The sequence below is a fragment of the Salmo trutta genome, chromosome 14 (genome assembly GCF_901001165.1).
Source record: "Salmo trutta chromosome 14, fSalTru1.1, whole genome shotgun sequence".
Lineage (NCBI taxonomy): Eukaryota > Metazoa > Chordata > Actinopteri > Salmoniformes > Salmonidae > Salmo > Salmo trutta.
The window spans coordinates 16,550,004-16,576,980 of NC_042970.1; the positions used below are offsets into that span (position 1 = coordinate 16,550,004).

General features: G+C 42.3%; 3 protein-coding genes across 4 annotated transcripts in view; 1 reads left to right on the forward strand and 2 right to left on the reverse strand.

Annotated features, from left to right (window-relative positions):
• The window catches only part of odad1 (outer dynein arm docking complex subunit 1), a 22,569-nt gene extending 6,362 nt beyond the window's left edge, over positions 1-16,207 (reverse strand). The window contains exons 1-8 of one of the 2 annotated variants that reach the window (XM_029774660.1): positions 16,164-16,207; positions 5,331-5,412; positions 5,125-5,224; positions 1,218-1,407; positions 984-1,109; positions 707-820; positions 552-619; positions 180-367 (exon numbers count right to left, since the gene is read on the reverse strand). In XM_029774660.1, coding sequence (XP_029630520.1) covers positions 180-367; positions 552-619; positions 707-820; positions 984-1,109; positions 1,218-1,407; positions 5,125-5,224; positions 5,331-5,397 — 853 coding nt within the window. In that variant the 5' untranslated portion in view covers positions 5,398-5,412; positions 16,164-16,207. Of the gene's footprint in view, positions 1-179; positions 368-551; positions 620-706; positions 821-983; positions 1,110-1,217; positions 1,408-5,124; positions 5,225-5,330; positions 5,413-5,753; positions 8,147-16,163 lie in introns of those variants that run through there. The other variant, XM_029774659.1, reaches the window with a different exon arrangement.
• LOC115207523 (protein FAM72A) lies at positions 8,357-11,287 on the reverse strand. Its single transcript, XM_029774661.1, has 4 exons — positions 10,504-11,287; positions 10,147-10,224; positions 9,569-9,693; positions 8,357-8,480 (listed from the first exon to the last, which is right to left on the reverse strand). Exons 1-4 carry the CDS (start codon positions 10,647-10,649, stop codon positions 8,386-8,388), a joined length of 444 nt encoding a protein of 147 aa, XP_029630521.1. The 5' UTR covers positions 10,650-11,287; the 3' UTR covers positions 8,357-8,385.
• LOC115207185 (SLIT-ROBO Rho GTPase-activating protein 2-like) overlaps positions 13,572-26,977 on the forward strand; it is a 179,904-nt gene continuing 166,498 nt past the window's right edge. The window contains exons 1-2 of the mRNA XM_029774166.1: positions 13,572-13,947; positions 15,024-15,498. Of these exons, the coding sequence (XP_029630026.1) occupies positions 15,432-15,498 (67 nt within the window). The 5' untranslated portion in view covers positions 13,572-13,947; positions 15,024-15,431. The remainder of the gene's footprint in view (positions 13,948-15,023; positions 15,499-26,977) is intronic.

A 26,977-nucleotide genomic window follows, 5' to 3' on the forward strand; every position in this document is an offset into this window, starting at 1 on the left:
GATCATCATCATCTGTAGTAACATATTTTTCATCATTATCCTCACTTTCATTCTAGTATTTTTCTATCACTCTTAAGTCACATATCACTCCCCAAGTCACATGTATGTTATAGCAAACTCCAATATCAAACATCGCAAGCATGCATGCACACTGTGTGTGTTCTAACGCTCAGTCATACCATGCCTCCGGCCCAGTTCTTGCCCCTCATCCTGGCCACTCCTCTCACTGCACTTGGTGGTCATGAACTCTTTGAGGCGGCGTTCGTGTGCGATCACCCTCTCCAGCTCCTTCATTTCAGCGCTGTACTGAGACAGGTCCTTTACTGCCTTCTCCCTCATCATGATCATCTTAGACTGGGCCTCCACCCTGGCACAGAGAGACAGATGGAGCCATAGATATATACCATATGAAACCTAAGTGCATGTGCAAACCCATAGATAAACGCACACTCACAAACTGGTTGCAACAAATACAGTAGCCTCCACTTGAAATATGTAAGGATTCTTACACACATTAAGCAGGCCAGACACATTCAACTCTCATATCTCACCTGACATCATATGCAGCAGTGGAGAGGCTGACCATATCTCCGATGTCTTTCCGGATCTCCTGCAGCTCCTAGAAAAGGAAGCAGGGTTTAATAACAGGAGTCATGTGACCTCTCTCTGTCCCTGGATTTTGATTGGTCTCAGTGTGACCCCTGACCTTGTCCAGTCTGCGGTGGAGCTGCTGGAACCGGACCCGCTCCACACGCAGAGTCTCCAGGTCCTCTCTCAGGTGGCTGTTTTTAGTCAGCTGCTCGTTGAAGCGAATGAGGGCCTGCAACAGTAATAGTAGACAGGTCTAAGTGATGTGAAAATACTAACAGAGAACAGTGTTTGACAATATTAGGCAGCAGGCTGTACTACAGTACTGTGTGGTACTGGGTTTAACAGTTATCCAATTCTGTGTTGGCCTGAGTGTGACAAGACATGCTACTCACTCTATCCAGTTTGTTCTCCAGGGTGCGTGAGGCCTTCTGAGTTTGTCGGGACTGGGACTTTTGGCTGAGAGTAGCAGTGACCTCGCCTCTCCTCAGCTCTGTCAGCTTTCTCTCCATGCTGGAGATCTGGCCCCAGCACATAGACATGGCATCTTCAGCTCACTAAGGGGGTGAAGGTTCTGTGTGTGTGTGGCTGTGCGTGTGTGTGGCTGTGTGTGTGTGAACCTCCTGTACCTCCTGCTCCAGCTCTGCCTGACTCTGCCTCTCCCTCTCCACCTCGTCCCCCACCTCGTCCCTCTGTTCCAGCATGGAGCGCAGGGTCTGGGCATCCTCACTGTCCCGCTGCCGTCGGGATAGGCTCTCAGACACACAGAGACTACGCTGTAGCTCCTCCTGTTCCTTCTCAAGCTTCTCTATCTCCTGCCTACATATTACACATACACAAACAGACACGCTGAGCATTTTTAAGTTATATTTCACCTTTATTTAACCAGGTAGGCAAGTTGAGAACAAGTTGTCATTTATAACTGCGACCTGGCCAAGATAAAGCAAAGCAGTTCGACACATACAACAACACAGAGTTACACATGGAGTAAAACAAACATACAGTCAATAATATAGTAGAAAAATAAGTCTATATACAAAGTGAGCAAATGAGGTGAGATAAGGGAGGTAAAGGCAAAAAAGGCCATGGTGGAAAAGTAAATACAATATAGCAAGTAAAACACTGGAATGGTAGATTTGCAGTGGAAGAAAGTGCAAAGTAGAAATAGAAATAATGGGGTGCAAAGGAGCAAAATAAATAAATAAATACAGTAGGGGAAGAGGTAGTTGTTTGGGCTAAATTTTAGATGGGCTATGTACAGGTGCAGTGATCTGTGAGCTGCTCTGACAGCTGGTGCTTAAAGCTAGTGAGGGAGATAAGTGTTTCCAGTTTTAGAGATTTTTGTAATTCGTTCCAGTCATTGGCAGCAGAGAACTGGAAGGAGAGGCGGCCGAAGGAGGAATTGGCTTTGGGGGTGACCAGAGAGATATACCTGCTGGAGCGCGTGCTACGGGTGGGTGCTGCTATGGTGACCAGCGAGCTGAGATAAGGGGGAACTTTAGCTAGCAGGGTCTTGCAGATGACCTGGAGCCAGTGGGATTGGCGATTAGTATAAAGCGAGGGCCAGCCAACGAGAGCGTACAGGTCGCAGTGGTGGGTAGTATATGGGGCTTTGGTGACAAAACAGATGGCACTGTGATAGACTGCATCCAATTTATTGAGTAGGGTATTGGAGGGTATTTTGTAAATGACATCGCCGAAGTCGAGGATCGGTAGGATGGTCAGTTTTACGAGGGTGTTTGGCAGCATGAGTGAAAGATGCTTTGTTGCGAAATAGGAAGCCAATTCTAGATTTAACTTTGGATTGGAGATGTTTGATGTGAGTCTGGAAGGAGAGTTTACAGTCTAACCAGACACCTAGGTATTTGTAGTTGTCCACATATTCTAAATCAGAACCGTCCAGAGTAGAGGTCGACCGATTAATCGTAATGGCCGATTAATTAGGGCCGATTTCAAGTTTTCATAGCAATCGGTAATCGGTATTTTTGGGCACCGATTTGCCGATTTAAAAAAAAAAAAAATGTACACCTTTATTTAACCAGGCAAGTCAGATTAAGAACACATTCTTATTTTCAATGACGGCCTAGGAACGGGGGTTAACTGCCTTGTTCAGGGGGGATTCGGGGATTCATTTTTGCAACCTTCCGGTTACTAGTCCAACGCTCTAACCACCGCTCTAACCAACCGCCTGTTAATTTCTCATCGAATCACAGCCTACTTTGACAAACGGGTGATGATTTAACAAGCGCATTTGCGAAAAAAAAGCACTGTTGTTGCACCAATGTACCTAACCATAAACATCAATGCCTTTCTTTAAAATCAATACACAAGTATATATTTTTAACCCTACATATTTAGTTAATATTGCCTGCTAACATGAATTTGTGTCACTTCTCCTGTGTTCCGTGCAAGCAGTCAGGATATATACAGCAGTTTGGGCCGCCTGGCTCATTGCGAACTGTGTTAAGTCCATTTATTCCTAACAAAAGGCCGTAATTAGACCTGCGGTCCCAGACCTGCTGTCCCAGACCTGCTGGAACCCTGACCTATTCACCGGACGTGCTACCTGTCCCAGACCTGCTGTTTTCAACTCTCTAGAGACAGCAGGAGCGGTAGAGATACTCTTAAAGATCGGCTATGAAAAAGCCAACTGACACTTACTCTTGTGTTACTGACTTGTTGCACCCTCGACAACTATTATGATTATTATTATTTGACCATGCTGGTCATTTATGAACATTTGAACATCTAGGCCATGTGCTGTTATAATCTCCACCCGGCACAGGCAGAAGAGGACTGGCCACCTCTCATAGCCTGGTTCCTCTCTAGGTTTCTTCCTAGGTTTTGGCCTTTCTAGGGAGTTTTTCCTAGCCACCGTGCTTCTACACCTGCATTGCTTGCTGTTTGGGGTTTTAGGCTGGGTTTCTGTACAGCACTTTGAGATATCAGCTGATGTAAGAAGGGCTATATAAATACATTTGATTTGAATTAATTTGCCAGAATTGTACATAATTATGACATAACATTGAAGGTTGTGCAATGTAACAGGAATATTTAGACTTAGGGATGCCACCTGTTAGATAAAATACGGAACGGATCCTTATTTCACTGAAATAATAAACGTTTCGTTTTCTAAATGATAGTTTCCGGATTCGACCATATTAATGACCAAAGGCTCGTATTTCTGTGTGTTATTATGTTATAATTAAGTCTATGATTTGATATTTGATAGAGCAGTCTGACTGAGCGATGGTAGGCAGCAGCAGGCTCGTAAGCATTCATTCAAACAGCACCTTCGTGCGTTTTGCCAGCAGCTCTTCGCAATTCTTCAAGCATTGCGCTGTTTATGACTTCAAGCCTATCAACCCCCGAGATTAGGCTGGTGTAACCCATGTGAAATGGCTAGCTAGTTAGCGGGTGCACGCTAATAGCGTTTCAAACGTCACTCGCTCTGAGACTTGGGAGTGGTTGTTCCCCTTGCTCTACATGGGTAACGCTGCTTCGAGGGTGGCTGTTGTCAATGTGTTCCTGGTTCAAGCCCAGGTAGGAGCGAGGAGAGGGACGGAAGCTATACTGTTACACTGGCAATACTAAAGTGCCTATAAGAACATCCAATAGTCAAAGGTATATGAAATACAAATCGTATAGAGAAATAGTCCTATAATTCCTATAATAACTACAACCTAAAACTTCTTACCCGGGAATATTGAAGAGTCATGTTAAAAGGAACCACCAGCTTTCATATGTTCTCATGTTTTGAGCAAGGAACTTAAACGTTAGCTTTTTTACATGGCACATATTGCACTTTTACTTTCTTCTCCAACACTTTGTTTTTGCATTATTTAAACCAAATTGAACATGTTTCATTATTTATTTGAGGCTAAATTGATAGTATTTATGTATTATATTAAGTTAAAATAAGTTTTCATTTAGTATTGTTGTAATTGTCATTATTACAAATAAATAAACATAAAATCGGCCGAATAATCGGCATCGGTTTTTTGGGGGCCCTCCTATAATCGGTATCGGTGGCGAAAAAAATAAAATAAATCATAATCGGTCGACCTCTAGTCCAGAGTAGTGATGCTGGACGGGCGGGCAGGTACGGGCAGCGATCGGTTGAAGAGCATGCATTTAGTTTTACTTGTATTTAAGAGCAGTTGGAGGCCACGGAAGGAGAGTTGTATGGCATTGAAGCTCGTCTGGAGGTTAGTTAACACAGTGTCCAAAGTATTGCCAGAAGTATACAGAATGGTGTTGTCTGCGTAGAGGTGGATCAGAGACTCACCAGCAGCAAGAGCGACATCATTGACGTATACAGAGAAAAGAGTCGGCCCAAGAATTGAACCCTGTGGCACCCCCATAGAGACTACCAGAGGCCTGGATACCAGGCCCTCCGATTTGACACATTGAACTCTATCAGAGAAGTAGTTGGTGAACCAGGCGAGGCAATAATTTGAGAAACCAATACACATGCATACATTGTATTTCACACAGACACTGTGATGGTGATGTGTGCTGTACCGGTGGACTCACCGCTGTCTGCGTATGTGATCTTGAGACTGGATGCTGTAGGCCAGCCGGTCTCCCCCCATGATCCGGAACTGTCTTTGTAGTTTTCCCATCTCTGTTTCCGCTGGAGCACAGAACACCAAATGCAAATGTTGACATTTCTGAGAACAAATTAGTTGGTGAATTAATTAGCTAACCCTTATGCTGGTCATACAAAACACATACTATACCTATTCCATCAATATCCATGTCACTGCTGTCAGAGTGGACACTGGTGGCGGATCTTCCTCGAGGCATGGTTTAAATTGTACTCTGGGAACAGTAAACAATTAGCTAGACAAATCAGTGGTTGCACTTTGTTTGCGGCAGATCTATGTTATCCTAGCTACTTCAAACAATGATAGGAAGGGCATTTTTCTATCCCTCCTGATTTACCATTTCACATGTGAAAAGGAAGCACAAAGGAATATGCAAAACATTTGCAGCTAGCTAGCGAACGTTAGATATCTAGTTTGCCAAAACAGTGGCACCACCATTTAGGCTTGCTAGCTAGCCAGACACTCAGTCCTGTTTAGAAATAGGTCATCTCTGACTTAATTACAGCTCCCAAAAAAGTACAAAATTATGTCAAATGTTGTAAGCTAATTGACTACCTGCAGGAACTGATTTTTGTTTTAGTTCGCGCAATTAGCCACTGATACCACTTTGAATGTCGACACGTTTGTCTGCTCTCTTTCCCCCGAGTTGTTAGCAACCGTTTCTAGGAGGACATGATGACATGAGAACGACAGAGGGCGGTAAAGGGCCAGGGACCTGCTGCCATTTCCATACCACTGGAGACTGATGACGCTTACTATTAAAGAACCACAAATTGTATAGAAAAGCTATTTCTTTAGCTTTAGTTTTATTTATAAAAACCTTTGGTATGACTTTAAATTATTCTGCTCTTTTTCAAAAGTCAGTCCTAGAGTACAGGGTTAAAATTGTGATGGGATTGGGGTACCCTAGACAGACACACAAACAAACGGTGGTGTTTGCTGAGTGCAGATGGACTCTTACCATGGCTGTGCTGTATTGTATTTTGCAGCACAGGCAGCCCTGTGCTACTACTCAATAAGAGATGCCATGGCTGACCGGTCAGGACATAGACAGTCAAAGCAAAAATCCCACATCACTTCCACGGCCATTACACATTCACAGTTAGGAATATACTCAATGTAAAGACTTGCTTAAGTACACTAGCTGTGTTAGCTGCAGATTTTTGGTTACCTAAAAGTTCACAAAACACAATGGATATTTTGGAAAAGGTGTATTATCAATACAATAAGCATAAAAATAAAAATAATAAGTAATGTTTCAAACTAACAGTTCAGGATGAGTGGCATTTCAAAATATATTTTATCAGCAGGGCAAATAACATCAGTATAAAGACAGCAATATGTTTGTTAATAAATAAATACAAATTGATAAATAAAAACACACTACTTAAATGAATCATATTAAAGTTCGATAAAAAAATTATTTAAAAAAAAATCATTGTTTTGATAGTCATTGAATATCTCCCAACCATAGTCTATGCCATAGGAAGTTCTCAGCTGATCACTAGCTACCTTCACTAAGGTAAAACAAAACAACCAATCAGCCTCCATACGTAAAACACTCAAATGCAAGAGAAATGTAAAATAGAAACAGACAGAGAAACAGGAAAAAAAATACAGCACACTACAAAACATTGCTTTTGTAAATAAAAAAAAACTATTGTAAACAAAAGGAAAATAAGTCGTTAAAGATATTTGGTCTGTATGATTTTGATCAGAATTGGCTATTCATTTTGTATATCATATCACAAGATGTAATACACTTAGCCAGAGCTTAGAACATAACTTAAATAAATAATTGCTACAAAGACAGGAATCTTAATTGGTGACTGCCATCTCAGGTATTTGGTGTGTACGTCCACCTACTGTCAGTTATGACCACAAAACAAATACTTTTCAATTGGAGCTTCACCATATCCTTATTAATACAGGCATAGCTTGTCTGTTTGAACTGGGAGGTATATTAAATGCTACTTTAAGATATGTCACTCATTGTGACAGTACTTGCTGGGCACCGAAGCATCACAACAAAGCTGAAAGCTGAAACATTTACTTCCAGGAGAGGGTAAGCGTGACCTACAATGACAGTGAGCCCACAGTTCTTCACAAAATCAGATCCAAGGCCATTAGAATACAAGTCTACAACGTTGTCTGAAGCAAAAGCTTCTGCAGCAATGGAAAGGTCAGCTCTATACACAAGTGACTCATATACATAGATCTATATACTCATTCATTGTGCTCTTTCAAGCACACAACAGTTCAGCGTTCAATCATACAGGGTTAGGATATCTGCTCGGAATATGAAGTACATTTTCTTTCACTGTTTTTGCTGCAATGTTTTTACTATATCAAAAATGTAAGAGTGAGTGGACATTGACTTTCCTTTCATGATCATGTATTTTCTTTCCAGCTCCTTTGCCCTGTGTGTAATTGGGCTTACTCTATTTTCATTGAGTATCCTCATCATCATCCCATCACTGAGGAGCCCTAGAACCAACTAGTACCTATACTTTATGTACTAGTACCATCTGTTGGTGACACTGGCCCTCCTCATGAAAGACCAACGCAAGATAAACTGGCAAATACTTAAGGTCAACAATGTCAGTTTCTAAAACTTAAACACAACATCATTGTAATCGATTGTTCAAGCACTAACAAAGGACTGAAGAAAACCTCAAATACAGCGTACAAAGTTCAATCCAGCGTCCATTGGCAATAGGCTACCCAAAGGGTATAAAACAGCCATGCGAAATGTTAAGACCATCCACCTGCCAGTGGAACAGAAAGCTAATGAGTTTGTTTGAGTGGGGATTCAGTGGTGAGTTTAAAGAGAGAAGGCAGTTCCGACAGTCCAGTTCTACCATTGATTCCCCCCACAGAGAGAGATATAAGATTTTTTTTTTTTAACCTTTATTTAACTAGGCAAGTCAGTTAAGAACAAATTCTTATTTTCAATGACGGCCTAGGAACAGTGGGTTAACTGCCTTGTTCAGGGGCAGAACGACAGATTTTTACCTTGTCAGCTCGAGGATTCGATCTTGCAACCTTTCGGTTACTTGTCCAACGCGTAACCGAAATGTGTGAATGCGTAGAATGCGTGGGGATTGTGTGCTTTTGGGAAGGGGGGAATATGGTCACAGGGTAAGGCCTCTCTTCTGTTTCTCTTCCATCGGTCATCCATCTCTCTCTACCTTATGCACTCCTCCTCTGATGGGGTGTCTGATCCCTCGTTCTCGCTGTCCTCCAGCTCGGGAAGGTCTCCCCAGAGCAATAGGTTCAAACCTGCAACAGAAGACGCAGCGTTTGTGTGTGCAGGGACAGTTTAAAGAACAGTCTTTCCTTGCCGACAAGCTAAGTCAATAACAAATAAGCTAAAGTAGAAACAGGCTGGCATTCAGGCTTTGCACGACCTCTCCAAATAATTCAACTTCTGCGTTTCTATGAGTGCTAAGTCATGTGGTAGTGGAGATCAGTAGAGTCAACACATAATGCCACACATGTTGCAATGTGTTGTGTCAGTCAGTCAGTGATGCTTAGCCTTAGGGGGTATCGGTATCTAGTCACAAACTGTGCATTTAGGGTAATTCTTCTTTACATGTATATTACTTTGACTAACTATTGTTTTAGGATAGTCCTCTCGGAATACAGTCTATTGTTCATCAATAGGTAAGAGGGGTAAATCCATTTGAATTCTGTCACTTTTTGACAGCATCCCTTTTGATATAAAAAACAACAACTTTCTATATATATATGTTTGGCCATGGAAGAAGTGGTCATAAAGTGCCTTTTTGGACCTCAATGACAAAACCTTTCAGGAGATAAAGGTGCTCAAAGTTGACCCATTTTGCATACCCCACCATACCAAGAGACATCCATGTCTTCATCACTGGCAAATATAAATGGCTGAGTTTGCTATCTTTTAAAAGCTTACAGTGTTGTCAAACTATTATATTCTTTTTTGAAAAACAAAATTATATTATTATATATATTTTTTAAAGGTTTAACGTCAATTATCTAAAAATGCATATGTTGTAACTTAGAGCCTATTTCACATAATCTTTGGCTTATGTGTTGTGCCTGCTATCGGATGAAACACAACATCCTCTATTTTCCAGAAATGATAAAATAGTTGGACAACCATGTTGGTCAGCTTTTAAATTATATCCATCTCAACCGCCTATCTTTTGGGTCAACTTTGAGCACCTTTATCTCTTGAATGTTTGGTACTCAGGTCCAAAAAGTCACTTTATGAGCAATTCTATAATGGGCAACTATGTATGGAAGGTTTTGTTCAAATCAAAAGGGATTCTGTCAAAAGTGATTACATTCAAATGGATTTACCCAGAGGTCCGTGAGTTTGGAGTTCTAACCTGTAGCATCCAATCTGTTAAGGGTGGACACAGCATCACTGTTAAACATCCAGAAATGGCCATTGTTACAGGACAGCAGGCAGGGCTTACATGGGGCTACCACGTGATACCCCACAAAATTACCACTGGAGAGGGGGATCGAGAGAGAAAGGGGAAGTAAAGAGTGAGAGGGAAATAGATAGAGAAAAAGGGAGAGGGAGAAAGAGAGATATGGGGGAGGGAGAGATAAAAAAAAATGTTAGCGTTTTATAGTGAGCACCTGTGAAAGTGCTAACTATCAGTAGGTGTCTATTATCTTACCGATGTGTTTCTGTGTACAAAAGGGGCCTGACAAAAGCCTCACTGTACCCAACAAACTGCTGGCTGAACAACTTTCCAACTGAAGCACAACACTAGACATGGACATTTGCAGACATTAACATTTGAATTTTCTAAGGTAAATATTAATAAAGCGGCCACAACAATTGTCTGTCTAGTAATGCTATTTTGTAACCACAAAGCACATATATAATGAATGCAAACTGGTTAGTGTAATGTGAGTAGACAAATCTGTGTTTACAATAATGTTACATACATACCATTTCAGACAGGCGATGTCTCTCAGTTTGCATTTGCAGCTCTCTGTAGAGTAGCAGCTGGCCACAAAGTCAACAGTTCTAGAAGAGGGGGTGGGGGATGTTATGGGGATTGTTAAAGAACAAAGGGGCACCATCACATTCTAGCCATAGAGGGAGATAATGGATAAGAACTTATCCATTATATTTTCTATATCTCACACTATCACAAACACTCAACATATGAAGTTATGAACCCCTCCAAAAAACAGACAGCGATGAGAGATCCTCATAGAAACCATAACCGTCATTAGCTCATTTGTCACAATTCATTCCACACACTCAGTGATCATTTCATAACATAGTGGTTTTATTGCTTACCTGTTGGGCGGTATGTCAGTAGAGAACAGCTCAATTTCTGTGTCTGCGAGAAGTACTGCCTTCATTCCTCTTGTGCAGAGTAGACTCTCACAGTATATACAATTCACTTGAGTGACACATTTGTTTTTGAAGTTGGAGGTAGACATGCTCTTTAAATACTGCTCTTCTAGCTTTCGAATCCCAATGTCCAGAGGAAATGTGCGTCAGAACAGATCAATCAATGTAGCAATGGTAGCTGATCTGACGGTAAAGTTATTTAAAACGCTATTTAGCTAGCTAACTATTCACTATTATTGTTACTAAATAGCTAGCTAGTTCGTTGACTAGCTATCAACAGTTAGCAGCAGGTGAATTATAAAAGAGAAGCCACAAATTAGACGTTTCCACGTCTAATGTTATATTGGAGGTTTAACTAGATAGTTATCGATCCTTGTTGATAGCGAGTAATGTGGTTGATAGCAATCTACAGTAGCTATCTACTTGTCAAAACAGAGCCACAAGCTAACGTCACGAGAGTGACCATAATAACACAGCATCATCAGATGTTCAAAATAGCTCTTGACATTTTCAATTTATCTTCAACCTGCTCTTCAACGAAACAATTTCCCTGATTCTTTGTTCAGTAACTAACGTTAATTCGTTGCGGTCACAGATTCAGTACAATGTAATAGCCAGTTAGCTTCGCTGTTGTGTTTATTTTTTACAACTTCCTGGTAGCTACCGATACTTCCTGAAACATTTTTAAAAACGGCACTATGTCGAATTTCGATTGGCTCTCGATGACAAAAAATATATACCATTGGGTAACATAATCGCACAACTACAAAGCTGATTGGGTACAAAGGACCGTTGCCTAAGTAATAAGGAGGGGATTCAATTCATCTGGCCCATGTGTTGCACCGGGTGAAAATGTGTAATGTTTCGGAAGCGGGCTGCCTCCCGGGCGTGAGCCAGGTGCACCGTTCAAAGCCCATGGCGAAATCGGCTCAAAACAAAAGCGACTTAATTAAGCACGTGGAGTAATTAGTAGGATTCTGTGTTTTCACGTGCAAAAGTGATTGCTTTTGATAAAAAACGCTTTATCTGCCAATGAAAACTGAATATTCAAACATATAGTCTATGGAAAATGTCACTCGTTGCCCCGCGGCTCAGCATAATCGAATTCACAACTATCAGCCATTCAGTGGCGAAGGGTTTGGCTTTGTCCCTTTACATTTGTATTTCTAATACGATAAGAGAGTTGCACCAAAATAATGTGCACAATATGTACCCCTCCAACACAAAGGTCTCAAGGTTTACAGACATTGTGTACAGACAAGTGTACCTTCTGCAATGATGGACCTGAAACGCTGACACATTTATTTTATAGTTGTTTGTTCACTATTCGAATTTGGAGCGATATGGAGTAAAACTGGTCACTCTGTTGATATAAAATGTTATAACATTTTTGACAGAACTCTGAACTCTTTGAAATGTGTAACTAATGTCATGATTTTGGTTGGTAAATTGTATATATCCACAAAACCAAATATTTTAAATTAAGTGTTTTTTTGAATACCCTTTATGTTGTTAATTGAGTCTCTGAAATGACTAAATAATAAGAAACGCTTGTCTACAGTCCAATATTATAATGATTATATTCTGAATAAGTGTCATCGTCTCATGCTGTCATAACAAATTTTTCTGTTTTTGTTTTGTTTGTCTTTCATGTTCTTGTCAATTCTTGAACTCAATGATGTCTGTTTATTTTATTCCCCCCCCCCCCCCCCCGCTCCCTGATTGCCGATTTGAAGGACTTTATGCCAATCCTAATCAATTCAACCAATCGAAAGATGGACAACTCTCCCCTTGTTCCATGAAAAGAGGCGGGGTTCTTTTTGGAGAATTTGTGAGAAAAACACCCCAAAAATCTTCATATGGGACGGAAATGAAATAGGAAAACTCGTATTTGTCATCGAAATCGACATAAGAGGTAAAATGTGGTGCATGCTTTAAGCAACTTGCATTGTAAAACATGTGCAATGCTGTATGTTTATAGCACACACACAGAAAAGTGTAACATTTTGCAACTCATACGTTTGGACAAGAAATTCTAGTTAGCTAGCTAGGTAACGGTATCCCAAAGACTTGGCTAGCTCGTTAGCCTTACTCTAGTACCGACATTTCCTATGGCTAAAAATGGCGAAATGCCTCATTCTAGACTGGTGAAACCAGTCTGATCGCTAAGTTCACCATTCTTTAAACATCACTTATCTACAGGGTGTCTGTAAAAAAAGTCTCATTCTTTATAGAATTGTACCTAGTTTTTATCCTACAATTCAACGTTGCAGCCCTCTAAAGGTGTCTCATTTGCAAAGTTAGTTTAGTAAAACCATTATAACTAATATGCCATTAAGCAGACGCTTTTATCCATAACTCATTGGTTGATATTGTAATATGCCAATGTTTTGCAAAGCCCCATAATGACTATCATTCAGTTTAAACCAATGAGAATGGCCTATTTTATAACAGTAATGGGGTTTATGTTAAACTAATTAACACTTAGTAACTGCTTTAGTCTGCTTATATACACACCCTTAAAGAGATTCTCCCGTACTTTTTTATACCCTTTAGCCAGTAGTTCTGAAAATGGCACTCGAGCCAAAAGTGGTCCCTGAAAATGGCATACTATGTCACCTGTGAAGATATGTGCACCATGCCATTGGCCTCTCTCTTGCTCTGCTGTGTGTGGATCTTACTAGCTGTCACTCAAATGGCTAGTGGCCGAAGCTCATTGGCTGAAACTCGAATTGCTAGGGGGCTGACCCACGTGGGGGAAAGAGTAAGGAAAATTGCGCCGCACATATTCCAGAAAACAGACGCTTTCAAACTATGGATTTTGTGGCAAAACATTACTTCTTCTCATAGATTATGGATGTATGAACTATACATTGACACCCAGCCCAATATGGGAGTATTTCTTAAACCTAACTAGTCGCCAATATGTACATGTTAGTAATTTAGCAGATGCTCTCATCCAGAGCGACTTACTGTAGTACTAATGAGTGCATACATTTGTTTTACTTTTTCATACTGGTCCCCCATTGGAATGGAACCCACAACCCTGGCATTGTAAACGCCATGCTCTACCAAGTGAGCCCACAGGACATGTCTTTAATAAAGGTACCATGCTCTACCAACTGAGCCCACAGGATATGTCTTTAATAAAGGTACCATGCTCTACCAACTGAGCCCACAGGACATGTCTTTAATAAAGGTACCATGCTCTACCAACTGAGCCCACAGGACATGTCTTTAATAAAGGTACCATGCTCTACCAACTGAGCCCACTGGACATGTCTTTAATAAAGGTACCATGCTCTACCAACTGAGCCCACTGGACATGTCTTTAATAAAGGTACCATGCTCTACCAACTGAGCCCACAGGACATGTCTTTAATAAAGGTACCATGCTCTACCAACTGAGCCCACTGGACATGTCTTTAGTAAAGGTACCATGTGCTATCATCTGAGTTCCGGAGCATGTCTTTAATAAAGGTAGTCCAGTGTTATGATGTTTTCTGAGTATTTGCTGTTCTCAAGGCACCAAAGTTGAAAACTGTTCTCAGGAAAATTATATTGTCAATGTCATGGACCACATTGGACTGACATATTTTTACCTTTATGTTCTCTGGGCTTTTTCCAATATTACTATTAATGGGCCCAGCATGAAACAATCTATTCCATTTCTATCAGGTAATTTGTCAGTAGCCATACAACAATTAAGTATAGTCAGATTAGCCCTATTTGTTATTACAGTGTAGTATGTAGGCAATGGTCCATTCACCAACTCTGAGCATCACTGTCTGTTATGAGAACCACAGTCGGATTTGACCTGACTGCCCTCCCAACCCTGTCAGTCCTACTCCCACCCCAGACACATTGCAAAACCCAGTTTCTGACCCTATCACTGCAGTACCAATAAAGGTGTCCGTTAATGTACATTTGAATGATGTATTATGAGAACCACTGCACCCTCTACAACCACTGTGATTATTATTATCTGGCCCTGCTGGTCATCTATGGACGTTTGAACATAATGGCCATGTACTGTTATAATCTCCACCCGGCACAGCCAGAAGAGGACTGGCCACCCCTCAGAGCCTGGTTCCTCTCTAGGTTTCTTCCTAGGGTCCTGCCTTTCTAGGGAGTTTTTCCTAGCCACTGTGCTTCTACATCTGCATTGCTTGCTTTTTGGTGTTTTAGGCTGGGTTTCTGTATAACACTTTATGACATTGCTGATGTAAAACGGGCTTTATAAATATATTTGATTATAAATACATTTGATTGAATGTATGAAGGCCAGAGTATTTTATCCATACATAGGCCTACACAGTATTACATGTGATAATGAATATGTATGGTCAAGCAATGCCATTTATGTATCAACCAAATAAATGTGACACATGCACAGTGTATGTCTGTCTCCGTGCCTGCATATTGGCTTCCCAGCTCATCTATGTACCCCACTCTCACTCTAGGAGGAAGAGCACAGAGCCACCGAGCCAGACCAGCCTCTGACCGTCGTGGTGACAGCCACTTACTGAAGGACTAAACTTTTTGGGAGTCTCCTCATCCGACCGTGCTGACTTGTTTGTTATTGTTGGTTTGGAGGGAATGCATATATCCTCTGTTTGCTCTATAACTGGTTTTGAGGACACATTAAGGAAAGGATCCAAACGAATGGGAATGCGGCAGCGCCAAACTCTCACAATGCGGGCCGAGTGAAGGGGCGAACACAATACCATTCCACGGACTGTGGGGTTATTCGCTACAATCTTTCCGTTGAGTATTCTTCCAGACGAAATATTCTAGTTACAATTGTTTTCCTGATTACTTCTTTAACCCAGTATTGTGAAGTCTAGTGTTGTTGAGTAGAAGAGCCAGCCATGACGTCTCCGGCCAAATTCCGAAAGGACAAGGAAATCGTAGCCGAATATGAAACTCAAGTTAAAGGTAATACTTTTATACCAAGTTTATATTGTTAAACATGCTGTTCCTTGCGCTCATGTAGGCTATCCATTCCACAAAGGCTTGTCGCATTTCTTTTCCTGTTCGTGGATACGTCAACGTGGATAGGATCATTTATCCCTGTTTAGCATACCCCAATATTCAAACTATAATAGTTTATTTTACCAAAGGTTAAAAAGGTGTGGGTCCTTTGATGTGTTTAGTAGGCAGATTATTCTTGCTTAATTGTCATCATAGCCTACTGCAGTGTCAAGTCAAAGCGTCCTATTGATAAGAACATCTTGATAAGAACAGTTTATAGAGACTAGCCTACCAAACCATCATAGGTCCGCAGATAATACAAATACATCTGTGAGCCTTATGTTTCAATTATGCAGTATTGGTGCGTTCATATACGGCATTTATACGACAGTATGGGATTTTGCTCTTTAGGTTGAGTATGATGTGTGTAGCCTATCGCAGGGTTTAGATTCGACATGCATGTGGAACAACGCAGGGCGTTTTCTCTCCCTGCGTGCTGGTGTGGTTCTGTTTTAGAGCAATTCATTTCCCGGTGTCTGCCGTGTTTCGTGTGCGAGAGACAGACATCGGGCATTCAGACCAACGTTAGGAATACGACCAAATGGTGAATTAATAGCCTGTCGCCTCACGTGAGAGTGTCTGTCCCAGGATCACGGATGTCGCCACGAACCGGTCGACGGGAGCACCAGTGGTTTTGTCGAGTTTTCTTCACGGGGGAGTGGGGAGAGAGGTGGGCTGGGGTGTTTAGCGGGTTAACTCTTCACTCGCTGATGGTTTATCGATGTTTGTTGTCAGGGTGATCATGGTATTTTCATGGTGAGGAAGTCAGTCATGTTATATTTACATCTGAGCTGGGGAAATGTAGCGGTAATAGAGCTTGGAGAGGAAACTGGAGAGAGAGGACTGTAGAGAGAGGACAGGATATTACCCTCCTAATGAACAGCACTGCAGCCACCGAAGATGAAGCGATAAGATCCCTTTACCCTCATCTTCTCCCTCTCCTCTCTGTCGTGGGTCTGGGAAGGATGGAGGAAAAGGGACAGACAACACTTCATCATAAACTAGTCAGGGTAGCTGCATCCCAACAGTCTGAAATAGCTGACTCTCCCCCCTCTTTACCTAATTTCCATGACAACCCCTGCTATAACTATACCACCATCCATTCATATAGGAGGCAGGACAGGTTTTAAACAGTGAACAGAACAGACAGGGAGAGGAGGAAAGGAAACATTGTATTAACTTTATTCTGTGTGTTTGTGACAGTGACAAACCAGTAAGGACTGACTCCTGCTTCACAGAAGGGAAGAGAGGGGTAGAAAGAGAGGCTGGTTGGTCCAATGAGGAGGAGGCTGGGAAGTAGAACCCATGTCTTCTCTCTCTCTTCCTTTCTTTTTTGTCTCTCTCCCCCCACACAGGGATAGAACAGGAAATATGTTTTCACAAATAGTATGGCTCTTTATTGCTAAGCAGCATCTTAATGAAGCTATGATCTGTAGGATCTGAGATGTTGGCAATGACTTGTTCCCCTGTGTTCTGACGGTGACAGTGACACGAGTTTCATGCCTGGCCAGGTGTCTTAGACTGCTGCACGGGTCTGTGTTGAGTAGGAATGACAAAGGAAAGCGTTTTGAAACAGAACATTTGTTCTTACTACAATGTCATAAGTACATCTACATCATCTATTTCTAAGTGTTTTCTGCCATTTCGTGTCATGCCCATTGGACATGACAGTGTTGAGCTTGTGGATGAGCTTGTGGACAGATTGGCATCCTGGTGTCTGGTGTGGTAGGCTGTGTCTGGGAGGTTCTGAGGCTACAGCAGGCTGCTGTGTCCTGTTCTCTGAGGACAGATTGGCATCCTGGTGTCTGGTGTGGTAGGCTGTGTCTGGGAGGTTCTGAGGCTACAGCAGGCTGCCGTGGCCTGTTCTCTGAGGACAGATTGGCATCCTGGTGTCTGGTGTGGTAGGCTGTGGCTGGGAGGTTCTGAGGCTACAGCAGGCTGCTGTGTCCTGTTCTCTGAGGACAGATTGGCATCCTGGTGTCTGGTGTGGTAGGCTGTGTCTGGGAGGTTCTGAGGCTACAGCAGGCTGCTGTGTCCTGTTCTCTGAGGACAGATTGGCATCCTGGTGTCTGGTGTGGTAGGCTGTGTCTGGGAGGTTCTGAGGCTACCGCAGGCTGCCGTGTCCTGTTCTCTGAGGACAGATTGGCATCCTGGTGTCTGGTGTGGTAGGCTGTGTCTGGGAGGTTCTGAGGCTACAGCAGGCTGCCGTGGCCTGTTCTCTGAGGACAGATTGGCATCCTGGTGTCTGGTGTGGTAGGCTGTGTCTGGGAGGTTCTGAGGCTACCGCAGGCTGCCGTGTCCTGTTCTCTGAGGACAGATTGGCATCCTGGTGTCTGGTGTGGTAGGCTGTGTCTGGGAGGTTCTGAGGCTACAGCAGGCTGCCGTGTCCTGTTCTCTGAGGACTGGAGGACACATCACTGTCTTTAACAGCATGCAGAGTTACATGTCTGTGTTTACCAGTTTGTAAAGTGTTTCTATTGTGCTTACCAATGTAAAGAGTCTGCCATTGAGCGACATGTGAGTTTGTGCTGCGGTGTTTGGCACTGTATAGAGTTTGTTTGTCCGATATTTTCCTTGCAAAAAAAACCGATACCGATAACCAATATTTTATATTTTAACGGCCTTTAAAGCATTCTAGTACAGTTAAATAGTTAACACACACATATGGACGCAGCGGTCTAAGGCACTGCATCTCAGTGCAAGAGGCATCACTACAGACCCTGGTTCTAATCCAGGCTGTATCACATCTGGCCGTGATTGGGAGTCCCATAGGGCGGCACACAATTGGCCCAGCATCATCCAGGTTTGGCCAGAGTAGGCTGTCATTGTACATAAGAATTTTGTACATAAGAATTTGTTCTTAACTGACTTGCCTAGTTAAATAAAGGTTACACACACGCACGCACGCACACACACACACACACACACACCAAAAAGTTATTTTGTTGGCATTCACGTATGTCCTCATTACCAGTAAAACATAATCACTTACTTGCTGTGCTGTTTCATTGTTCATTTGTTCAGTCGTTTCATTCTCAACCAGGATTTCTATGGAACGCCGTTTGGTTCTTTGTGTGTCAAAAAAGATACACGTCAAATAACACTGTTTGATGTGTCAAATAACACTATTTGACATGTCAAATAAGCTTGTTGACAAATCAGGACCTGAATATGACTGCACGTCACATAATAATTTAACACGTTCATCATTTTTTACGTAGTTATTACACATCGATGACACTATCACTCGTATTTCATATGTCACATCGATGACACTATCACTCGTATTTCATATGTCACATCGATGATACTATCACTCGTATTCCATATGTCACATCGATGACACTATCACTCGTATTTCATATGTCACATCGATGACACTATCACTCGTATTTCATATGTCACATCGATGACACTATCACTCGTATTCCATATGTCACATCGATGACACTATCACTCGTATTCCATATGTCACATCGATGACACTATCACTCGTATTCCATATGTCACATCGATGACACTATCACTCGTATTTCATATGTCACATCGATGACACTATCACTCGTATTCCATATGTCACATCGATGACACTATCACTCATATTTCATATGTCACATCGATGACACTATCACTCGTATTTCATATGTCACATCGATGACACTATCACTCGTATTTCATATGTCACATCGATGACACTATCACTCGTATTTCATATGTCACATCGATGACACTATCACTCGTATTTCATATGTCACATCGATGACACTATCACTCGTATTTCATATGTCACATCGATGACACTATCACTCATATTTCATATGTCACATCGATGACACTATCACTCGTATTTCATATGTCACATCGATGACACTATCACTCGTATTTCATATGTCACATCGATGACACTATCACTCGTATTTCATATGTCACATCGATGACACTATCACTCGTATTTCATATGTCACATCGATGACACTATCACTCGTATTTCATATGTCACATCGATGACACTATCACTCGTATTTCATATGTCACATCGATGACACTATCACTCGTATTTCATATGTCACATCGATGACACTATCACTCGTATTTCATATGTCACATCGATGACACTATCACTCGTATTTCATATGTCACATCGATGACACTATCACTCGTATTTCATATGTCACATCGATGACACTATCACTCGTATTTCATATGTCACATCGATGACACTATCACTCGTATTTCATATGTCACATCGATTCATCCATACATATGCTATGATGCTGGTAAAGTTGTCTCGGGCACCTACAGTGCTGGTTATAAAAAATCTAGCTAGCTCATGGATGCTAACGATGTTCTTCCCCCAAAACATAGCAAAACGACATAATCTGTTTCAGTAGCTATAGAGCTAACTGTATAGCTAGGTGTCATCTAAAATAACCCTCATTTATAAGACAGTTCTTATTTGATTAATGGTGGTCGGACCCATCTATGTATCAGTGTGAAGCTGCAGAATAAACCAGCTATGTCTTTTCCTCCTCTGTCTTAATTCTGCTCCTCTCTCTCTCTGTCTTAATTCTGCTCCTCTCTCTCTCTGTCTTAATTCTGCTCCTCTCTCTCTCTGTCTTAATTCTGCTCCTCTCTCTCTCTGTCTTAATTCTGCTCCTCTCTCTCTCTGTCTTAATTCTGCTCCTCTCTCTCTCTGTCTTAATTCTGCTCCTCTCTCTCTCTGTCTTAATTCTGCTCCTCTCTCTCTCTGTCTTAATTCTGCTCCTCTCTCTCTCTGTCTGAATTCTGCTCCTATCTCTCTCTGTCTGAATTCTGCTCCTCTCTCTCTCTGTCTTAATTCTGCTCCTCTCTCTCTCTGTCTTAATTCTGCTCCTCTCTCTCTCTGTCTGAATTCTGCTCCTCTCTCTCTCTGTCTGAATTCTGCTCCCATCTCTCTCTGTCTGAATTCTGCTCCCATCTCTCTCTGTCTGAATTCTGCTCCCATCTCTCTCTGTCTGAATTCTGCTCCCATCTCTCTCTGTCTGAATTCTGCCCCTATCTCTCTCTGTCTGAATTCTGTTCCTATCTCTCTCTGTCTGAATTCTGCTCCTATCTCTCTCTGTCTGAATTCTGCTCCTATCTCTCTCTGTCTGAATAGCTGTGGTGTCTCTCCCTTCCAGCAGAGCCCCACTAGGACATTCATCTGCACCCTGCAAGGAAAGCACATGTTCTCTCCAAGGAAAATGAATATGTTCACCCCTAATAGCATAATTGTGCCAGGCCAACTACACACATTCACACGTGCAAGCGCATACACTGACCCACACACACACTCGGCTCTGCATCGCCAGTTTATTGTGTTAGGCTCTTGAAAGGGGGGAGGTGGTAGGATGTGGAGGGGTTGTCAGCCCCTCTCCTCCTCTTCCTCTTTCTCCCCATCCTCAGGGCTGGTCTGGCAATAGGAAAATAAACCTATGTAACTCCTCAGCCCTGTATTCCAGACCCAGCAGCTCAGCAGAGCAAGAATGAATAGCACGCCCCATTTCACAGCTTTGGAATTCCACAGGCAGACTTTTCCCTGTTATTCCCAATCCAATCCCAGGTGGTGTGAGAGGAATGTCACTCCTGCACAGATGGAAATGTGAAGAGGAAATGGAATCCTGATCACCTGGTGGTCTCGAGTACAACACAATTACTCAAAACGCAGTTAGACAGTAATAAACAGACAAACACATACAGACGACTGGAAGGCAGACAGACACGCGCGCACACACACACACCAGGGTTTCCGTTAGCTGGTAATTGACGGCTTCTGGCCGTAAAAAACCCCCGGAAAGCTGATCAATTCAATTGTTGCCGGCCAAATTGACCAGGGATAAAAAAAACAACAGCAGGCAGACTATCAGCACGTCACCCAACACTTTAAAATGTGAGCTGGAGGCAGTATGCATTTTGAAAATATACATAATTGTTTTACTTGATATTATGAGACATGTCTTACCTTGGTTGAATATCCACAAGCTTCCCACAATAAGTTGGGTAAATTTTGGCCCATTCCTCCTGACAGAGCTGGTGTAACTGAGTCAGGTTTGTAGGCCTCCTTGCTCGCACACACTTTTTAAGTTCTGCCCACAAATTTTCTATGGGATTGAGGTCAGGGTGTTGTGATGGCCACTCCAATACCTTGACTTTGTTGTCCTTAAGCCATTTTGCCACAACTTTGGAAGTATGCTTGGGGTCATTGTCCATTTGGAAGACCCGTTTGCGACCAAGCTTTAACTTCCTGACTGATGTCTTGAGATGTTACTTCAATATATCCACATAATTTACCTCCCTCATGATGCCATCTATTTTTTTGAAGTGCACCAGTCCCTCCTGCAGCAAAGCACCTCCACAACATGATGCTGCCACCCCCGTGCTTCATGGTTTGGATGGTGTTCTTCGGCTTGCAAGCGTCCCCCTTTTTCCTCCAAACAAAACAATGGTCATTATGGCCAAACCGTTCTATTTTTGTTTCATCAGACCAGAGGACATTTCTCCAAAAAGTACGATATTTTTCCCCATGTGCAGTTGTAAACCGTAGTCTGGATTTCTTATGGTGGTTTTGGAGCAGTGGCATCTTCCTTGCTGAGCGGCCTTTCAGGTTATGTCGATATAGGACTTGCTTTACTGTGGATATAGATACTTTTGTACCTGTTTCCTCCAGCATCTTCACAAGATCCTTTGCTGTTGTTCTGGGATTGATTTGCACTTTTCGCACCAAAGTACATTCATCTCCAGGAGACAGAACGTGTCTCCTTCCTGAGCGGTATGATGGCTGCGTGGTCCCATGGTGTTTATACTTGCGTACTATTGTTTGTACAGATGAACATGGGACCTTCAGGCATTTGGAAATTGCTCCCAAGGATGAACCAGACTTGTGGAGGTCTACAATGTTTTTTCTGAGGTCTTGGCTGATTTCTTTTGATTTTCCCATGATGTCAAGCAAAGAGGCACTGAGTTTGAAGGTAGGCCTTGAAATACATCCACAGGTACACCTCCAATTGACTCGAATGATGTCAATTAGCCTATCAGAAGCTTCTAAAGCCATGACATCATTGTCAAAACTATAGTTTGTTCAAAATGAATTTGTGGAGTGGTTGAAAAACAAGTTTTAATGACTCCAACCTAAGTGTATGTAAACTTCCGATGTCAACTGTATGTGCATTATCGTGTGTCACGTCCTGACCATGGTAAGCTGTTATTTTCTATGTTAGAGTAGGTCAGGGTGTGACTGTGGGGTTTATTCTATGTGTTCTATTTCTATGTTGTTGGGTTCTAGTTTTTGTATTTCTATGTTGGTTTGTTTGGGATGATCTCCAATTATAGGCAGCTGGTCCTCGTTGTCTCTAATTGGAGATCATACTTAAGTAGGGTTTTTTTCTACCTGGGTTTTGTGGGTGATTATTTTTGAGTAGTGTTTGTTTCACCTCTGCGTCACAGTTTGTTGTTTTGTTTTTTCAGTTTATTTATGTATTGCATAGTTTCACAGATTAAATAAAATGTGGAACGACACACACGCTGCACTTTGGTCCTCTTCCTACGACGGCCGTGACATCGTGGAACAGTTTCATTTCAATAATAACATTTTAGTTTCTCAAAATCAGTGGTTAATCATAAGTCTAAATTTCAATTAAATAAATATCAAAGTTCAAATTCAACTAATGCGAGATCACCAGCCTCTGCCATATGGACATGTTGATACACCGTGATCACCAGCCTCTGCCATATGGACACGTTGATACACCGAGATCACCAGCCTCTGCCATATGGACACATTGATACACCGTAATCACCAGCCTCTGCCATATGGACACGTTGATACACCGTGATCACCAGCCTCTGCCATATGGACACGTTGATACACCGTGATCACCAGCCTCTGCCATATGGACACATTGATACACCGAGATCACCAGCCTCTGCCATATGGACACGTTGATACACCGAGATCACCAGCCTCTGCCATATGGACACATTGATACACCGAGATCACCAGCCTCTGCCATATGGACACGTTGATACACCGAGATCACCAGCCTCTGCCATATGGACACGTTGATACACCGTAATCACCAGCCTCTGCCATATGGACACGTTGATACACCGAGATCACCAGCCTCTGCCATATGGACACGTTGATACACCGTAATCACCAGCCTCTGCCATATGGACACATTGATACACCGAGATCACCAGCCTCTACCATGTGGACACATTGATACACTGTGATCATTGGCGGCTAAATAGCCTAAATGAGAGCATGGAACTCAGAGATGGCCAACGGCTATAACTTCCATTGTCAACTAATTAAAATACATAAAGCTGACTAGGGCTGATGCCGTGACCATATTACCGCCACACCGGCGGTCACAAGTCAATCATGAAGGTAGTCAAATTCAACATGAAAGTTTAGTCACGGTAGTTAGGCTTCTCCAAGCTCTGATGCTGCTGATGGTCATTAGTAGCCTACCAAACGTGTTAACTACCTGGTACTCAGCACTCTATTGTCTCTATAATCACTGACATCAATGCAAATTAATCACGTTTCAGGTCAGACCCAGATGCAGACAATGTTGAAGTAACAAAAGTTTATTACTAGTACAGGGGTAGGAAAACGACAGGTCAAGGGAAGGCAGAGGTCAGTAATCCAGATAGGGTGCAAAAGGTCCAGAACGGCAGGCAGGCTCAGGGTCAGGGTAAGCAGAATGGTCGAAACCGGGTAAAAACAGGAACTAGAACAGACAGGAGCAAGGGGAAAAAACACTGGTAGGTTTCACAAAACAAAACGAACTGGCAACAGACAAACAGAGAACACAGGTATGTATATACAGGGGATAATGGGGAAGATGGGCGACACCTGGAGGGGGGTGGAGACAAGCACAAAGAAAAGTTAAAACAGATCAGTGTGTGACACAAATGTATTCGAAAATCTAATCAAACATTTCATGAGAGCCTATGAGCTCATGTTGTGCAACATTTCTATAGGCTATGCAATTGCGGGAGAAAACAGAGTGATGGCCTCTGATAAAAAGACGAGGATCCCATCAGCTAGACCTACTATATTTCCTAATATTAAGCACATTGCTTATATTTACAACAGGAGTATGAATAGCCTACCTGGTTGGCATGAAAATAAACCACCGGGAAAAACGTCCTCCATTTGCTATTTAATTGCATAGATGACATGTATTTTTTCCCCACTGCCCATTTTGAGACAGGTGCATGATAATGGTCCATTCTAAATCAAAACAAATGTCACACATATATTATTTAGTATATGCAAAGATTAAATCAAGAATAGTCTGATGGGTGACAATATTAGCCTATCACTTGTGAATTATATATTATCACTTGTGAATGATGCCCAGCATAAGAAACAATGCCTTTTTTTGTGACTTTTTTGAATCATAGTCGCATACCTCATGTAGCCTAGCCCATAGGTCTATATGTTTTAATAAGGTTTGTATCCCAACTCAGGTACCCAAATAACTTCTTTAAGTTAAGCACATTAATCTGCTTTACAATAGGTGTAGAGCCTAACTGGCATATAAACTCAGCAAAAAAAGAAACGTGTCTTTTTCAGGACCCTGTCTTTCAAATATAATTCGTAAAAATACAAATAACTTCACAGATCTTCATTGGAAAGGGTTTAAACACTGTTTCCAATTAACCATAAACAATTAATGAACATGCACTTGTGGAACGGTAGGCAATTAAGGTCACAGTTATGAAAACTTAGGACACTAAAGAGGCATTTCTACTGACCCTGAAAAACACCAAAAGAAAGACGCCCAGGGTCCCTGCTCATCTGCGTGAACGTGCCTTAGGCATGCTGCAAGGAGGCATGAGGACTGCAGATGTGGCCAGGGCAATAAATTGCAATGTCCGTACTAAGAGACGCCTAAGACAGCACCACAGGGAGCCAGGACGGACAGCTGATCGTCCTCGCAGTGGCAGACCACGTGTAACAATACCTGCACAAGATCAGTACATCCGAACATCACACCTGCGGGACAGGTACAGGATGGCAACAACAACTGCCTGAGTTACACCAGAAACGCACAATCAGTGCTCGGACTGAGCTTGTTGTCATTACAGGCAATCTCAACGCTGTGCGTTACAGGTAAGACATCCTCCTCCCTCATGTGGTACCCTTCCTGCAGGCTTATCCTGACATGACCCTCCAGCATGACAATGCCACCAGCCATACTGCTCATTCTGTGTGTGATTTCCTGCAAGACAGAAATATCAGTATTCTGCCATGGCCAGCGACGAGCCCCGATCTCAATCCCATTGAGCACCTCTGGAACCTGTTGGATCGGAGGGGGAGGGCTAGGGCCATTCCCCCCAGAAATGTCTTGGAACTTGCAGGTGCCTTGGTGGAAGAGTGGGGTAACATCTCACAGCAAGAACTGGCAAATCTGGTGCAGTCCATGAGGAGGAGATGCACTGCAGTATTTAATGCAGCTGGTGGCCACACCAGATACTGACTGTTACTTTTGATTTTGACCCCCCCCCCCCCCCTTGTTCAGGGACACATTATTCCATTTTTGTTAGTCACATGTCTGTGGAACTAGTTCAGTTTATGTCTCAGTTGTTGAATCTTGTTATGTTCATACAAATATTTACACGTTAAGTTTGTTGAAAATAAACACAGTTGACAGTAAGAGGACATTTCTTTTTTTGAGTTCATAAGCAGCGCGTTAGTTTCAATTTTGGGGAAGATAATTTTCACCATAAAATTGCACCTTTATAATAAAAGCATTATATGCATAATGGCATTTGCGGGCACTTTTGATAATGGTGTTTTCTGCTAATGGAACATTCACACTTACTGTCATGGATCCCTCCGGTACTGCTGCTCATTCCTGCACCAGTTCCGGAGTTCTACGTCATCGGCTTCTAGGTGTCACTGAACTGATTCTTTACCACCGACCCCGGACTGTCTTGTCTAATTACATACACCTGGTTCCTATTCCCCCTGATTAGTAATTGTATATATGTGCCCTCTGTTCACCATTTTGTGGTCGGTTATTGTTCCCATGTCCGATGGTCTTGTGAGTACCTGTGCTTTGTTGTTTCGGTTCCCGTGCAGCGGGTATTGTGTACTCGTTATTACGGCTCTCGTCCCATGTATTGTTGCGCACTTGTTATTATGGGTTTCGTCCTGTGTATTTTTTAGAGGTTTAACCTCGCTCTTTTGTTTGGGTTACATCCCTGTGTTTTTGTATACGTGTTTGTTGTGGGCTTTGTCCCCGTGCCTTTCATGGCATGTTGTATATTTTGGGTGGAGTATTAAAACCCCCTATTACGTATTCCAGCACCTGTTTCCAATCATTTATACAACGTGACACCTACTACC